The 16,915-nt window shown below is 40.3% G+C and overlaps 1 protein-coding gene across 1 annotated transcript in view; it reads right to left on the bottom strand.

Moving 5' to 3' along the window:
* The window catches only part of RAB24 (RAB24, member RAS oncogene family), a 48,508-nt gene that overhangs the window by 16,434 nt on the left and 15,159 nt on the right, over positions 1–16,915 (bottom strand). The window contains exons 3-4 of the mRNA XM_089671151.1: positions 10,521–10,589; positions 973–1,051 (exon numbers count right to left, since the gene is read on the bottom strand). Of these exons, the coding sequence (XP_089527277.1) occupies positions 973–1,051; positions 10,521–10,589 (148 nt within the window). The remainder of the gene's footprint in view (positions 1–972; positions 1,052–10,520; positions 10,590–16,915) is intronic.

Here is a 16,915-nt window from a genome sequence, read left to right as displayed (position 1 = left end):
GAGGTTTTCTTCTGATGACTCTTCCATGAAGACCATATTTGTACAAGTATCTCTTTATAGTGGAATAGTGTACCACAACTCCAGTGTCTGCCAGATCTTTCTGGAGGGATCGTGCAGTCAAACGTGGGTTTTGAATTGTTTTTCTCACAATCCTGCGAGCTGTTCTGTCTGATATTTTTCTTGGTGTTCCAGATCTTGCTTTAACTTCCACTGTTCCTGATGACTGCCATTTCTTAATTACATTCCGAACAGAGGATATTGACATCTGAAAACGCTTTGCTATCTTCTTATAGCCTTCTCCAGCTTTGTGAGCGTCAACTATTTTCAGTTTCAGTTTTCTAGACAACTGCTTAGAAGAACCCATGGTGCTGATTGTTGGGGCAAGGTCAGATGAGTCTGGGCATTTAAAACCTTTGAGATTGACATCACCTGGTCTTCCCAGACGATGATTGAGAACAATCCATGACACTGGCAGGTCTCAGCTTGGCAAAGGGGGCAGTGCATGCTATAAATTCTGCAGGGTGCCCAAACTTTTGCAGACACCATTTTTTTGTTTTCAGTTATTTTGAAAGTGTAAATGATGGAAATAAAATCTAACTTTTGTTGACATATTATAAGAATGTCTAATCTGTAATTTGATGCCTTTTGGAGATTTTTCCATCTTTCCTTGGCTTCTTTATGCACATTAATACAAATTTTTAGCTGGGGTGCCCAAACGTTCGATCCCCACTGTATGACTTTGTCTTGGAGGGAAAAGATTTTTTTTTTTTTATAAATCAGACTATACTACCACTTTAAAGTACAAAAGTCACTAGTGAAAGGTTAATCTACCTGCGCTATGTAGCATCGATGGAGTAATTGGTTTTTTTTTTACCTTTCAGCCTGCAAGCAATCAGTGTGTGGCCTACTTAACTAAAAGCAAAGATAAAATCGAAAAAAAAAGAAATAAGAGGAAAAAAATAAATAACTTACCATAACAAACAATTGCAGCTCTGGCCCCCCGGTAATAGATACGACTCATGGCTTCATAGCGCTCTGAGCCTGCTGTATCCTGAAGGGAAAAATTTACTTTAATCTCTATATAAAGACCAGCAGGAATGTCCTATCAAAGCAGGAATGAATCGCCTTATTCAACTGTAATAAATATTTACTTATTGCTGCAAAATTTCAGATATTTTATATAGCAAATCTGTCTGTATAAAGCTGGCCAAACAGTAGCAGATTTTCAAACAATCATTCCATTAAACAATGAAAACATTTGTAAAAAATTTTCAATACATTTGATGGCTAGACAAATGTTGTTTATAATGCTAGGTTCACATTGCTGCAAGACGCTTTTGATATGATGTGGTTAGCATATTCCATGTGGCCTAAATTGCGCTGGAATCGCTCCAAAGTAGTACAGGAACCTTTTCCAAAATTGCACTGTGCCGAGTTGCGTTGATGTGAACGGGCACCATTGAAAAAAATAATGCGATTTCCCTTGTAATGCAATTCTGTGCGACTCAAGTCGCATCTGAAAATCGCATTAGTGTGAACAGAGTTTTGTTTGCTGTTAACATTCAGTTTTTGGAATGAATGGACTTTCCCGAATGAAAGCCACATACACTGTTAGAAATACTTTTTTTGCAAAAAATTTTCAATCCTGTTAGTCATAGCGGTTGAAAATGAACATCAATTTGACCCCACTAATGATTAGAAAATCAAATGAACTTTCCGAAAACAAAATATTTTTAACAAAAATCTACTAGCATTAGGCCAGTTTAAATCGTAATTGTAACATTAAAGAGACGGTTACTAAAATAGACGCTGAAAAGTATTCCCAGGAAAGAAGACATTTGATGCTCTGAACTACCACTGCCCATGACACCAAATTATGCTACAGTGAAAAGAATGGCCAATAGACTGAACCGTTGCACAATGGGAGACCACAAATTCAATATTGTTGGAAGGCAAATATTCATTTTTTTTGCATAATTATGTTCAACAAATTTTATTCTGTTACAATGCTGTTGTTAGAAAATGGAAATTTATACTCTCCTTTAAGCATGATGGGACATGTTCACTATATATGATGTAAAGTGAAATATTCATCACATCCCCTGAAACATGTAAGAGAGGCTTTGGGCATAAATTCAGATATGCAGAATGGGAGGAGATACCATTTTGAAAGTAGCTTACAGTCTCTCTCAAATGTGTCGACATTGCTGGAACATGACTAATGGTTTGCCAAATTTGTTTCCAGTACCATGGTTCCTAGGATTTCTTTCACTTCCTCTGTCCATTTTGTAATATACAGTAAATGGGCGGCAGTAAAAATCCTGTATTGTGCAAAAAGGTCTAAAAAAGACAAGCCACCAGAACATGGGTATTTTAGACATATGGTTTCAAAAGATGTAACAGAATTATGGATGTTCACATTATGGCCAAGTCATTTGCATTATATAATGTTTTACTTGAAAAGTAACAAAATATTTTTTGACGAGGCAAGGAGTATTCTTCCTAAAAAGTATCAAAAAGTTTACGCTCATATTACCTTTTAATTTATGGAGATGGTCTATACCTGTACTTGGCTAATTGTTGAAAGCCCACAGGGATTAACCCAGGACAAAGAAAGGGGTATACAAGAAGAAATGTAGGGGTAAGTGGGGTTACAAAAGACTACCAGGGAATTTTAGGTTATCCCACAGTTGTAATTAATAGGCAGTGACTGGGTTAGATAAAATTAGGACTAGTGTGTGGTAGGAGCCACAAGAGATTTTTAAGCTAAAGGGGGTTGATATCCAAGGATTCTACATCTATCCAAACTTGTATCTCAGTTGTTGTGCAATATTTAATTAGTTGTGCCAACTGGGAGCCAAATAATATTTTGCTATTTTTGGGACCCCCAAACCTCCAGAAAGTTTTGAAAGATACTTAGTAGTCCAAGTCTCCAGAGAGTTTAACAAAGTTTCAAGTAGGTTGGGTACTGTGGTTATAGGCATAGCGTTAAGTGGGGCATCATCTGCAAAAAAGACTTATGCCCATACACACGATCAGAAAATCAAATGAGAAAAAAATGCTTTCGGAGGGAGCATAAGATAATCCAAACATGACAGTTCATGCGACAATATTTGAAGAAACAAGCATGAAAATTGTTCTTGTACAATCACAGCGCAAACAATTTCTATTTAATCAGTATAGTATTCGTCCAAAAAAAACCAAAAAATTCGAAAGACAAAGACCACGTATGTTCAGAAATAAAATAATACATTACAATACAATAGATTACATCACTTCCAAAATTGTATTCTGTCGTACAAGAATTTTTGGAACTTTTAGTAACCTCTTAATTTTCAATATGAGACTAGCCTGCAAAAAAACAAAACAAAACAGAAAAACCTGAAGAAACGAGAAGTCGCCCGATTATCTGATTGTATGTACTAGGCATTAGTTTATAATGGGTTGCTTAGTATTAGGATTGATAGCAGCTCAAGAGCAAGAGTGAAAAAGAGGAAAGGCAAAGGGCACTCCTGTGATGTTCCTCTTTGGATCAGATAGGAAGCAGATTTAAAGCCAGAGTAATGCAGATAGGCAGAGGGAGAGCAGTAAGGCTGCTACCAATCTGCAGAATATGGGTCCAAACTCCCATTCCGCTAAGACATAAAAAAAATATGGCCATGTCACAGAGTCAAGGGCCTCCCATATATCAAAACAGAGAAACGTAGACTGCATTTCTGTTAAATCCCCACTCTGCGCTAAAGATACACCCAACTGATTAAACCCAAAAACAAAATAAATACAAAAATGAAATAAAAGCAGCCATATTTAAAATCAACCTTATTGAAATACAGTGAAAGTCATTCCAACTTGATTAAAGCGCTTAATACACCATTTTGCTAGGTTCACACTATTCTGGGCTTGTGGGCCGCGTTTGCGCAGACACGGCAGCCCGTTCATTTGAAAACGCAGGAAAAAGGTTCCTGGAGCATTTTTAAAAAGCAGCGACCCTGCGGTTCCCGCACCTGCCCTGTATTTTTAGATGCGTGGGGGTTCCATTAGGAATGAATGGCATTTATAAAGAGCAGCTGTAATTCCCACACCCGTAAGCACTTGCAATAGTGTGAACCTAGCCTTAAACAGTGTCATACAATCAAATATTATATGGATTGCTGTGGTTACCATGAAAATGTTAATTTAGGGATTTCTGCCACTCCCCACGTATATTTGCATGTCTGAATTGTAGAAGATGGGCAAATATATTTAAAAAAAAGAGCTGTGGACTAAAAGTATTAACTATTTTAGTGTTAGTGCATATATTTAAAAAAAAAAAAAAGGATTTGGTTATTTTTAAGGTATTAATTTATGCGGCATTTTATTGTTTAGTGGCATTTGTGTTCATAATTGTTTGGAGTGAATTCTGTGAAAGGCGGAGGGGAGAGGTGGTGCTGGAGGAGCTGAAGCTGATTTAGGTGATATATCATGTGGTTTGGTGTGTGTCCATCTATAGATGGTGGGCTGCACTTGGCAGTTCACACTGAGCTGATAAAGTCTTCACAGAATGGTTTCACTTTCAAATCTCTGAAGAGGACTGAGTGTGGATATTGAAAATGGAAAAGACACTTTTGTTTCATATGTGGTTTATTTTCACTGGGACAGTGAAAGAAATGAAAGGTTTATGTATGTTTGATTGTGCTACACTGACTTTCACCATAGACTGACGTTGCCTAGTCTTGGCTGCATGGATCAAGAAGGCAGGTTTATGTACAGTGGATATAAAAAGTCTACACACCCGTTAAAATGTCAGGTTTCTGCAATATAAAAAAAGACAAAGAAAATAATTTCAGAACTTTTTCCACCTTTAATGTGACCTATAAACTGTACAACTCAATTGAAAAACAAACTGAAATCCTTTTTTTTTTTTTGGGGGGGGGGGGGTGTACACATGAAAAACTAAAATAATGTGGTTGCATAAGTGTGCACACCCCCTTATAACTGGGGATGTAGCTGTGTTCAGAATGAAGCAATCATATTCAAAACTATATTAAATAGGAGTCAGTACACACCTGCCATCATTTAAAGTGCCTCTGATTAACCCCAAATAAAGTTCAGCTGTTCTAGTAGGTCTTTCCTGACATTTTCTTAGTCGCATCCTACAGCAAAAGCCATGGTCCGCAGAAAGCTTCCAAAGCATCAGAGGGATGTCATTGTTAAAAGGTATCAGTCAGGAGAAGGGTACAAAAGAATTTCCAAGGCATTAGGTATACCATGGAACACAGTAAAAACAGTCATCATCAAGTGGAGAAAATATGGCGCAACAGTGACATTACCAAGAGCTGGACAAAATTGATGAAAAGACAAGAATAAAACTGGTCTGGGAGGCTTCCAAGAGGCCTACAGCAACATTAAAGGAGCTGCAGGAATATCTGGCAAGTACTGGCTGTGTGGTACATGTGACAACAATCTCCTGTATTCTTCATATGTCTGGGCTATGGGGTAGAGTGGCAATACTGAAGCCTTTTCTTACAAAGAAAAACATCCAAGCCCGGCTAAATTGTGCAAAAACACATCTGAAGTCTCCCAAGATCATGTGGGAAAATGTGTTATGGTCTGATGAAACCAAGGTTGAACTTTTTGGCCATAATGCCAAAAGATATGTTTGGCGCAAAAACAACACTGCACATTACCAGAAAAACACCATACCCACAGTGAAGCATGGTGGTGGCAGCATCATGCTTTGGGACTGTTTTTCTTCAGCTGGAACTGGGGCCTTAGTCAAGGTAGAGGGAATTATGAACAGTTCCAAATACCAGTAAATATTGGCACAAAACCTTCAGGTTTCTGCTAGAAAGCTGTACATGAAGAGGAACTTCATCTTTTAGAATGACAACAACCCAAAGCAAATATCCAAATCAACAAAGGAATGGCTTCACCCAAGGAAGATTAATGTTTTCTGGAATGGCCCAGCCAGAGCTCAGACCTGAATCCAATCAAAACTCTATGGGGTGATCTGAAGAGTGTTGTGCACAGGAGATGCCCTCGCAATCTGATAGATTTGGAGTGTTTTTGCAAGGAAGAGTGAGCAAATATTGCCAAGTCAAGATGTGCCATGCCAATAGACTCATACCCAAAAAGACTGAATGCTGTAATACAGTCAAAAGGTGCTTCAACAGAGTATTAGTGTAAGGGTGTGCACACTTATGCAACCATATTATTTTAGTTTTTTATTTTTACTTCCCTCCACCTAAAAGATTTCAGTTTGTTGTTCATTTGAGTTGTACAGTTTATAGGTTACATTAAAGGTGCAAAAAAGTTCAGAAGTGACATTTTAACGGGTGTGTAGACTTTTTATATCCACTGTACATTGTCACTGGCTTGTCTTGTAGGTATGACTTGGTCTTTATGAATCAAATGATCAATCTCTGTATGAAGTCTGATCGCGAAGGTCTTGGTGAATATTTTGACATCCATATTTAAGTGATATACTGTAGGTCTATGCATTAACCAATGGGTTGAATTGGTGTTCAGTCTTGGGATCATACAGATCATGGCAGTTAGACTATCAGGAGAAAAGGATCGTTCTTTTAGTGGGGCATTAAATGCATTAGCCAACAGAAGACAAGAGATCAAAAGTATTTTATTTTAATAATTAGCTATATAGTCATTGGGTCCCAGTTAGGCTTAAAGTGTTAGCTCACCTTTTCAGAAAAAGTGAACACTATGCACCCTAGCCACCCCCCCATTCCAGTCCCATCTGTACTGACCTCTGGGGATGAAGAGTTGCCAGTGTCAAACGGTCCAGGGATTTAAAATCCCCACTCTTCTCCCAGCAGTACTTCCGGGACAGACCAGAGCAATTTTGATTGGTCAGCACCTACATAATGAATTGCTCTAGTCTGTCTTGGAAGCACTGTACATAAAAAAAAGAGTGGGGACCTCAAAACCCAGAACTGCTGGACCGGCTGTGTGGGCACTGACAGCACAGCATCCCTGAAGGTATGTACAACAGGGACTGGGGGGGGGGGGGGGGTGGAGTTCCACTTTTTAATTTTTCTGAAAAGGTGAATTAACCTTTTGAGTTGTTTTATAGGGAGCTGAATTTCACAGGTAGTAAAAGGGATCCCAATGTGTGAAAGAGACTTTGTGACATATTAGGAAGATTAAGACAAGAATACATAGTTGTCAGTGTGGGTCGGAAAGTCTGATTGGGGGTCCTAGCAGGGGTGTATTTACCACAAGGCAAACAAGGCACTTGCCTAGGGCGGCATTTTTCAGGGGGGCAGCACCTCCCCTCAGAAGGAGGGATGAAAGAAGGGACATGCACACCATGGGAACCAGGTGGGATCCGAAAGAAGCTGCGGGTTGCTTGATGGTGTCCGGAGCTGTGAAGACGGGTGTCTTTTTTCTATCACCAGAGGGATGATGGAAGGCTCTCACAGGTGGGGGGCAGGGGTGTTGTTGGTCAATGTCAGGCTCTCTCTGCGGAGGGGGAAGGAGGGGGGGGTGTTGGTCAGTGTCCATGAGGGTAGAAGATTTTTGTGTTGCCTAGGGCAGCACAAAACCTAAATACACCACTGGGTCCTAGAGTTTAGCCATGCATTTGCAAAGATCTATTTTGCATATTTTACGCACTTATTTTAGAAACAAAGATGCTTTAAGATCAGATTAATGCAGACTTATGCTATTAGAAATATGTAAGATAGAGGCAAAAATTCTGAATGAAATTGTGCATGCTTGTTAGATGCATATCGGCAAACGTATACCTGTTGCAGAAGATATGGTGATCTATTTCTCACAGTTACTACCAATCAATAGATCTCTATGCAGTGACTTTTTACTTTGGATCAGCTTTGCCTTTTCCAAGATAATTCAGAGCACTGATGTCATGGGTCGTATTACTGGATTTCCCCTTTCAACTACAAAGCAGAAGCTAGGTGTTTGTTGTGCTACAGAGCATTTTTACAGAGTTTTCTGAAGCAAAAAACCAGCAGATGATCAATTCAACTGCAGATCTTAGATCTGAACCACAGGCTACCATTAGAAATTGTTTACTGGTTACCTGTCAGCTGTATAATGCTATTATTATTATTATACAGGATTTATATAGCGCCAACAGTTTGCTCAGCACTTTACAATATAATGCTACAGACTCATTGCTCAGCTGATTAATATGACAAATCGTAACAATTCATTTGTTACACCCTGGTCACATCAAAGCTGATTTTGAAATCGTGCGACTTGGTGAAGTCGCACAATTTCAAAATCGGATGACCTGCCGATTTTGTTGCGATTTGCAAGACATCTGACACAGATGTCTATGCAAATCGCAACAAAAGTAGTGCATGCATTACTTTAGAAATCGGTGCGGCTCCGACCAAGTCAGAACCGCACCGATATGACCGCTCTAATAGCGGACAATAGGGTGTGACTTGGAATATGATTTGCAAGTCGCAGGGCATGAAAATCGCATGTCAAGTCACACCCGATGTGACCGGGGGCTTAATTAGATTAATTTGCAAAGCTCTTGCTCTTTTCCATCAGACAGATACAGACCCAAAGTCCATATGTTCTTACATTTTTAGAAAGGATGGCTCAGACAAACACGGTATTCACTGTGCATATGTGGGATCACACAGGCTGGCAGCATTTACAGTGCACCATACAAGTGAGACCCTTCAACATATTTAGGGCTTCAGGTCAATGGGAAAATGCAACTTGCTTTCAGGTGCATTCTCCTTGCAATTGGCATCAGTTTGAGATGTTTCACAGTTAACTTAAAGGTGAGCTTGACTTCTCTCCAAGCAAGAACATAAATGCATCCTCCATCTCCAAGCTCCCTTGATCGAAGCATTGAACCTGCTTCAAGCTGCTTCTGCACTGACATGCATGAAGAGAGAAGCAGTTCTAATGTGAAAGAGCCAATTGACACAGACTTTACGCATGCCAAAACTAGAAGTAAAAAGTTGTTGGTAGTTTTGGACAAAAAACAACTTACATATTATTGATCAGCAGAAAAAAAAAGCTTTCAGATAAGCCCTCGCTAATCTCTCTAGCTACCTTTAATGTCGCATTCTTAATTTTAAAGATCAAAAAAGGATCACAACACAGACTTAAAGTGGTTTTAAACTTTACTTAAAAAAAAAAAAAAAAATCTTCTCCCTGCCAGGTAATGTGCTAATAAGCGAATTATGAAAGACTTACCTTGAAATGAAGCCCTCCAGTGGCATGCTGTCACTGCTGACAGGGCTTTCTTCTTCACGGCCTCTGGCCGCTTTAATGGTCAAGCCAATATGACATCATTCCTCTGCATGCACATGGGAGTCTTGGCCATGGCACAGAGCTCTGTAGGAACAGCACGGATATGCCATTCCTTCAGAGCGCATGCGCCAGAGACGTCATTGGCTGCAGAGACACTGAATATCTCCTAAACGGTGCACATGTAGGAGATATTCCTTGTACCTAGAGGTAATCTTTATTATAAGCCTACCTGTAGGTACAAGTGTCGAATGGGAGTTTTCTACCACTTTAAATGTCAGTTCTAACAGCTTGAAAATGCGTGCTTGTCTCAGAGGGCTGGCAGGCTGCCAAGATTCTGATCTTACACGTGCCGCCCTTGCATGCAGATGCCAACGTATTGTTACCGGCATCCCAAATGCAGTGCATTTGTGGACACCACAGGGGAATCATACAGGAACACATGCCATGTTCCTGTGCTATCATGGTGGGAACTGGTCCTTATGTTACTCTGTTGTGAAATTTGAAAATGAATTGCTCAACAATGCCTAGAGCTGCAGAGGTGAATCATGGCTTGTTTTACTATTTGTTCAGAATATGTAAATACTTTGGTGCGTCTGATTTGAACACAAATTTACTTCAAGCAAATTATTTTTCTGAATCTGTTGCAAAGTTTCTTACCTGGAGATACTGCCAGGACCAACACTTCCTGTTGCAGGTTGTCAACACTAAGATCTGGTTCACACTGATACTGCGTTTTCAGTGCGAATTACGCACTGCATCAGAATCGCACCTCGTTCATGCAAACCGCTGCGGGTGTGTATGTTAAGTTAGCAACACCCTGAAAGCGGTCCGCAAAATGCGGTGCGATGTGCAGAATCGTATCGCATGGGTGTGAATACCTATGCAATCCGATTCTTGTGCTTACCCAAAAAAGGGTCCTGCACGTTTTGGGTGCGGTGCGATTAAAGCCATACAAAATGTATGGCTCCAATCGCACCGCACACAAATCGCATGTGATTTGCACAGGAATGCAGTGCGGTTCCTGTGCGAATCACATACGATATACCTCACTGCACATATGTGAACCCAGGCTAAACCTCACAATCAGGAGCAATGTTGTCAGCCTGCCATGTGATTACCTTCATTTGGCTGTTGCCTGCTTATCTGACAGCCCAGATAAGCAGTGCAGTGGCCAACTGAAGGAGCTTGCATGGGAGAAAAGTAAAAAAAACTCCTATGGCTTTACCAATTGAACAGTAAAACTGTAATGATATTCCACAACTAATAACAGCATTACCACATACCCATATTCCTAGTGTCACATTACGTCCTCCTACATTCATGGGTTTGGCAACAAAGGCAGCACCAATAGTCTAAAACAAAGCAAAAATAGTCCATGGTTAAAATGGTTAAAAGTACAATGTAATAAGCAAATGTTTTGTTCCTGCTAGCAGCAACTCCATTGTTTCCAGATCAGATGTGAAACAAGTGTAAGAAGGTGAAAATACAAAAAAAATTGTGAATTTCTGTAGTGATATCCAATGCCACATTGTAAGAACTGATTTTACAAAACATTTTATATGACAATATTTAATAATAATGACAATTCTCAGCTGAATACAATGTAATTATGATATTACACAAATTACCAAACACCCTGTATACAGAGACTTTTAGCAGAAAGAAGAGTCCAGAACGTTCAGAGAACTGTGAACATATACTATACTGATCAATATACCTGACAGCTACAGAGATAAAGTGATAGTGGCAGGAAGGATACTTTTTAAACTGTAGATTTTCCACCATGAAGCTCAAAAATATCAGAAGTCATTATCTGTATATTTGCAGTGAGGAAAGAAGATCAGAATGCATTTTCAAAAGGAGAAATAAACGATGATATCCTTTGTTTTCCCATTACGGATTTACCTTATAGATGAACTCCAGGCAAGCAGTAAAATATACAATAAAGCTGAAATACATACAAGTTTTCTGTCAAATGATCTGTAATTCTGAGCAGTCACACTTAAAGCGGAACAACACTGTGTGTGAGCACCACAAACCAAAAACACTATTTAGTTCATTTGTAATATTCAAAGCAAACTCCCCCATTCATCCATATCCCCGTGCTTTATTTTGCTGAGAAATCAATTTGAAAAAACACCCCCACTTGCACTTCTGGTCATGGTCATCTTGAAAAAAGGCAGATGATTCATGTATCATTTACTTCCTGGAATCCTTCTGTCCTTAGCTCAGGTATGCAGGCAGAATGGTGTGCTTAGCTGAGAAAACCTCTCCTCTCCTCCTGAAGACTCCTGGGATGTATGACAGTATTTGCCCAGGTCTGAAAACCAGGAAAGAACTGAAGAAATGTAAATTAAAAAATAGATATGATATACCTTCTTATCCATTTACTAATACTAGCAGCATAAGGATTGAAAATATTCCATGTTGACTGAAAGAGTGAAGTTCCGCTTTAGGCAGGGTATACACCAGCAATCTCAAAACTGCAGCCCAGAGGCTGGATGTGGCCCTTTTCTTGCCTTTATCTGGCCCTTGCAGCACTGTTCCACTAACTGACACCAATGATGGGGCACCATTCCTCCTACGGACACCATCAATAGGGCACTATTCACCTCATTGATATCAACAATGGGACACTATTCCTCCCATTAAAACCAATGATGGGGCACTGATGCCAGGACATTTTCTACTCCCACTAGCCACAGTCCAGCCCTCCTAAAGCCTGAAGGTCAGTAAACTGGCCTCTTGCTTGGAAAGTTTGGAGACCCCTGGTATACAAACTGAGTTTTTTTTCTTCATTCAACTAGTAGGTTGAATGAAAAAGAAAAAATAAATAAATAAAATTACACATCTGTAATGCCTATGAAATGTGTTAGCCTTGGACCCTTTGTTTCTTGGGTAATTTTAGCAATAAAGCATCGTTGCTCAGATGCCTGGAGCATGAGAAATGACATTGATGTCATTTCTCTAGACTAAAGGAACAGAGTCACCATCAAATCACAAGACATTAGACTGCTTAAAGCAGATAAGTGTTTGTGGGATTGAATGTGTTTGTGACATCTAGAAATGTTGCATTAGACTGCTTAAATTAGATAAGAACTTGTTTGTGCAATTAAAGATGTCTACTTGTTTGAGAAGTTAGAAATCTTTAAGTGTAGGGTAGATAATAAGCTGATCTGAAGCAAAAGTGTGATATTCTTAGATAACGTTTTTTGTTCAATATATTGGCTGGGCGTGACTCTGTTATCCTTATAGAACCTTTCTGCTAGCTCCTCCTAGAGTGGGCGTGGTGCCCACCCACTTCGAGAAAGCTACCAGAAAAAAGGATTAAAGCGGGAAGCTTGAGCGTGGTCAAGGTGGGCAGCCTTCCTATGCGAAATAGGATGCTCTGACGCTGGGACTCTTGCCAAGGCTATATGGGCTCATTGATTGATCACGTTTATGGCTTCTCCACGACCCCCTGTGCATAATGGTTCCAATGGGGTCTGTTTCTTCCTGTCTTCCCATAGATTTGGTAATGTATTAAATCTATGCTGTGACGCTGTCAAAAGAGGTCTATTTCATGCTGTAATGCTCACATTATTATTGGTGTGTGTTATTATGCAAAATGTGATGACTATAAGATATATCCTCCTGTGTGTCGTGTGATAATAAAAGTGGAGGTTTTGACAGTGCAAGAATATTGCAGTCGGATTCTGTTATTTCTTGGAGTACCAAGTGAATGCTATGATGTGACAGGGCAGGTGTTCATCCGGTAGTGGGTGTTGCACATGCTTAGAACAATTAATGGTGTAAATGTTGGTTAAACATACCTGTGTAATTGTGTGTGTGGCTACCTGTGTATATGACTTGCGTTTGGTTACTGTGACCAGCATTGCATTACATTTGGCGTAGGCGGCAATTTTTATAGTAACATTTTGTGGTATTAAAGTCCCAAAATGTGATAAAGCTGTAATGTATATGTAAGAAATAAAAATAAAATGTTATTGAGATTATATATATATATATATATATATATTACGTAATCTAAAACGTTTTTAGAAAGGGTTAATTTCAGTTTGAAGTTAGGTTAATGTCTGGATGTTGTGCCAAAGGAGTGGTTACTTTCGAATTTGACATTTAAGTCTGGGCGTCCTGCCAAGGGTGTTTTACTTTCGATTTTGTTCAGAAAGCAGAGGGTGTGTCTCAAATTAGGAAAAAGTTTAAGTGTGTATACATTGTATAGAAATACGTAGCATTAGACAAGATGTTTAAGAAACAGGTTTGCAAGTGTTCTTTCTTTGTGCCAACTCCTAACATGCCAGGTTGGTATGGCACAAAATTTTGGGAATTGGGTAGAGAATAGGGGCATACAACAGTATTTACTAGTTTACTGGACATTTCACTAGATTTAAAAGAACTTTCCACACTTTTGGAAGCTATGAAAGCTGTCCCGTCATCTAGCAAGAATCCTGGTAGAGTAATGGGAGAAAAAGGGTGGCTGTTGCTCACGGCTTATCGGCAACAGGATGCAGTCTATTGTCAGCTAGAGGAGCAAGTGACAAAGTATCTAAATGCAGCTGAGAAATGTGCCGTGCTTGCAGCACAATCTCGAAGACCCCATAAGTCCTATGAGATAGATCCCAAGAGAATTAGAGCTTTCTTAGCAGAAGTATCAAAAAATTGGGAACCTTCATTAACATGGCCTGATGAGAGCATTATTGATGACATATCTAACCAGTTTGAAGACTGGACTGCAAGCCCCAGCGCCGTAAAGCTGTTTGTAATCAGGATTTTGTCCTCATTAGACATGAAAATGTGACTGAAGATTACAGTCACCAAGAATTACAACACCTGATTGAAACTTTTAAAGAGAGATCAGGGGAGTCCCTGGAAGCCTGGGCTGTCAGTTTATATGAGGGAGGGGCAGCTGGTGTCCTGTTAGACAGAGTAGACTCCCTTAAATTTACTTTAATAACTCCAGAATCAGTTGTGCAGCATGCAATTAGAGAGGATCCGGAACAGGCAGATCAGGTAGAAAGCCTTTTAAGCATAATACAGAGGGGTCTTTGGCACCTCTTCCCTACACAAATTGACTGGCCTGTTAATGATAAGCCCTGGCACAGCTTATCTGATGCCGTTAGGAGGATGAAATATGAGACTGCTAGACTAGCTATAGAGTTTGGTCGATTTCAAGATTTAATGTTATGCCCGTTAACCCCTCAAGTACGGAAGTCAATGATTAAAATGCCCCCGCTCCTTACAAAAAGGTTGTGCTGACCCTGCTGATAAATATGACAAGTCAGCCATTTAGAGTGGTTGCTGAATCCTTGCTACAGTTAGGAGAGTTGGGGGAATGGTCTGAAAAAGGGGAACTGCGTGTTCCACGGCACCCTCAATTTTTCAGACCACAAGCTTATCAGCCCCGAGACGTAGTGAAGGGAACCCCATGCCACGCCGTGGTGAGCTGTTCTCTGCACTAATAAAGAATGGTGTACCTAGAGAACAGATAGAAGGCATGGACACAGAAAAACTTTAAGCTCTATATAAAAAGAAGGGATTGCATAAGAAAAAGGTGAATAATATGAGACAGAAACCAGACCTTGTGTTCCCATCAGCCCCACCCATGGATTTGTCCCCATTTAACTGCCATCTTTTGGGGACACGGGTTGCAGATCTCCTTTATCCCACTTTTCCCTCAGCCCCACTGCCTTCTCCTGCTCTGGATTTGTCACTCCCTAAAGCCACAGCGGGCAGTGTACTCCCTCGACCCCCCCAGTACCCATTGCAGTTGTAACTCCTTAGCAGTTGGAAGGATTAGAACATAAACTTGAAATCTTGGGGAAAAGGCTGGATGCTGCCTTGGATGTTCTGGCCTGCTCAGGCTCTGATGCTAACAGGGAGGAGATCTTGCAACACCATCACAAAATAATTGAGAAGACCATTTAAGAGAATGCCATTAACTTTAATTTACTTGACAGGCTGTTGAAAGAAGCTGAGGCTAGTGGGCAGCTAGACGCTCTTCCCAAATAGGATAATGGCCAAGCCCCACATGTCCCAAGTATTCAGCAAGTAAATTCAGTAAATTCCCCAATTTATTTTGTTTTTAATACTGAAACTCGCCCCCATGTGGAATTAACTATCCGCTGGCGGAAGGGTAATATTCAGACAGGGCACTTGTGTATACGGGAGAGAAGGCCACATTGATTATGGAGACCCTATAAAGCACAAGGGAATCCCAGCAGTAGTCACAGGACTAGGAGGTAAAGAGTTAAAAGCAGTTAGTACTGAGGTAGAATTACAGATAGGAAAAAAACCCTTGTAAGAAGTACATCCTGACAGGTATGACCTTGCATTTAACAGATGGCACTTATGCATTTGGAGTTCACAAAACTGAAGTTATATTAGGGGAGGCTAGGGGAATATTGGTAGGTACATTACAGATACAAACAGTAGTATTGTCCCCCGCAACACAAAAGATGTATATAAAACAGTATTGCATACATGAGGGACATCAGGAGATTACTCAAACAATTGATGTCCTCCTCAAAGCAGGAGTTATAAAGACAATTACCTCTGCTTGGAATTCAGCTATTTGGCCATTGCGTAAACCGGACGGTACTTATGGCATGACCGTGGACTGCCGAGCACTCAACAAGGTGACCCCACCATTGACAGCAGCAGTCCCTGATGTGGTCACAATTATGGAAAACATACAAAGACGCTCAAGTGTTTGGTATTGGGCCTTAGATCTGGCTCAGGCCTTTTTCACCATTCCTATAGCTGAAGAGGGCCAGGAACAATTCAGTTTTACCTGGACTGGCTGACAGTTTACCTTTACCAGGGTACCCCAAGGCTATGTACATTCTCCCACCATCTGCTACCAGCTGGTGGCAGAACATCTGGCGGAGCTAACCCTCCCTTCAGTTCAAAAAATACAACATTACATGGATGACATTCTCATTCAAGGCTCAGATGAGCAGGGTGTAGCACACACTCTAGCCATGATAGTTGATCATATGAAACAAAAAGGGTGGGAGATTAACTGAGATAAGATACAAGGTCCCTCATAAACAGTGAAGTTTCTGGGTATTCAATGGCACTGTGGAAACAGAGAAATTCCCCTAAAGCTAGACAGAAAATACTAGATTTTAAAGAGCCGCAAAATAAAACTGAAGCACAAAGATAAATTGGGCTCTTTGGATTTTGGAGACAGCACATTCCTCATTTGGGCCAGGTTTTAGCTCCCTGATATCAGGTTACCTTTAAAAAGAAGGAATTTGATTGGGGGAGGGAACAATAGTTGGCTTTTGAAACATCCAGATAGTCCAGCAAGCCCTGGACTTATGGCCCTTACGCTCTGGGGATGTAGAATTGCAAGTGTCAGTGCAGGATAAGTGGGCTAGCTGGAGCTTATGGCAGAAACAGGACAGGAAGCAGGTCCCTTTGGGATTTTGGACCCATAAATTGCTAGAAGCAGGAGAATGATATACTGCATTTGAGAAACAGCTGCTAGCTTGCTATTGGGCACTGATAGACACAGAACAGTTGACATTAAATCTTGCTGTGATTTTGAGACCAGAAATCCCAATAATGCAGTGTGCAATGAGTTCCCCAAAGTCTCACAAGATTGGCCATGCCAAAGAGGCCAGTGTCATTAAATGGAAATGGTAGATACAAGATAGGGCTAAAAAAGGGT

The sequence above is a fragment of the Staurois parvus genome, unplaced genomic scaffold (genome assembly GCF_062004578.1).
Source record: "Staurois parvus isolate SC_StPar_1 unplaced genomic scaffold, SC_StPar_1.0 ptg000099l, whole genome shotgun sequence".
Classification (NCBI taxonomy): domain Eukaryota; kingdom Metazoa; phylum Chordata; class Amphibia; order Anura; family Ranidae; genus Staurois; species Staurois parvus.
The sequence above is the reverse complement of the archived record's forward strand: the minus strand, read 5'-3'. Positions and strand labels throughout refer to the sequence as shown.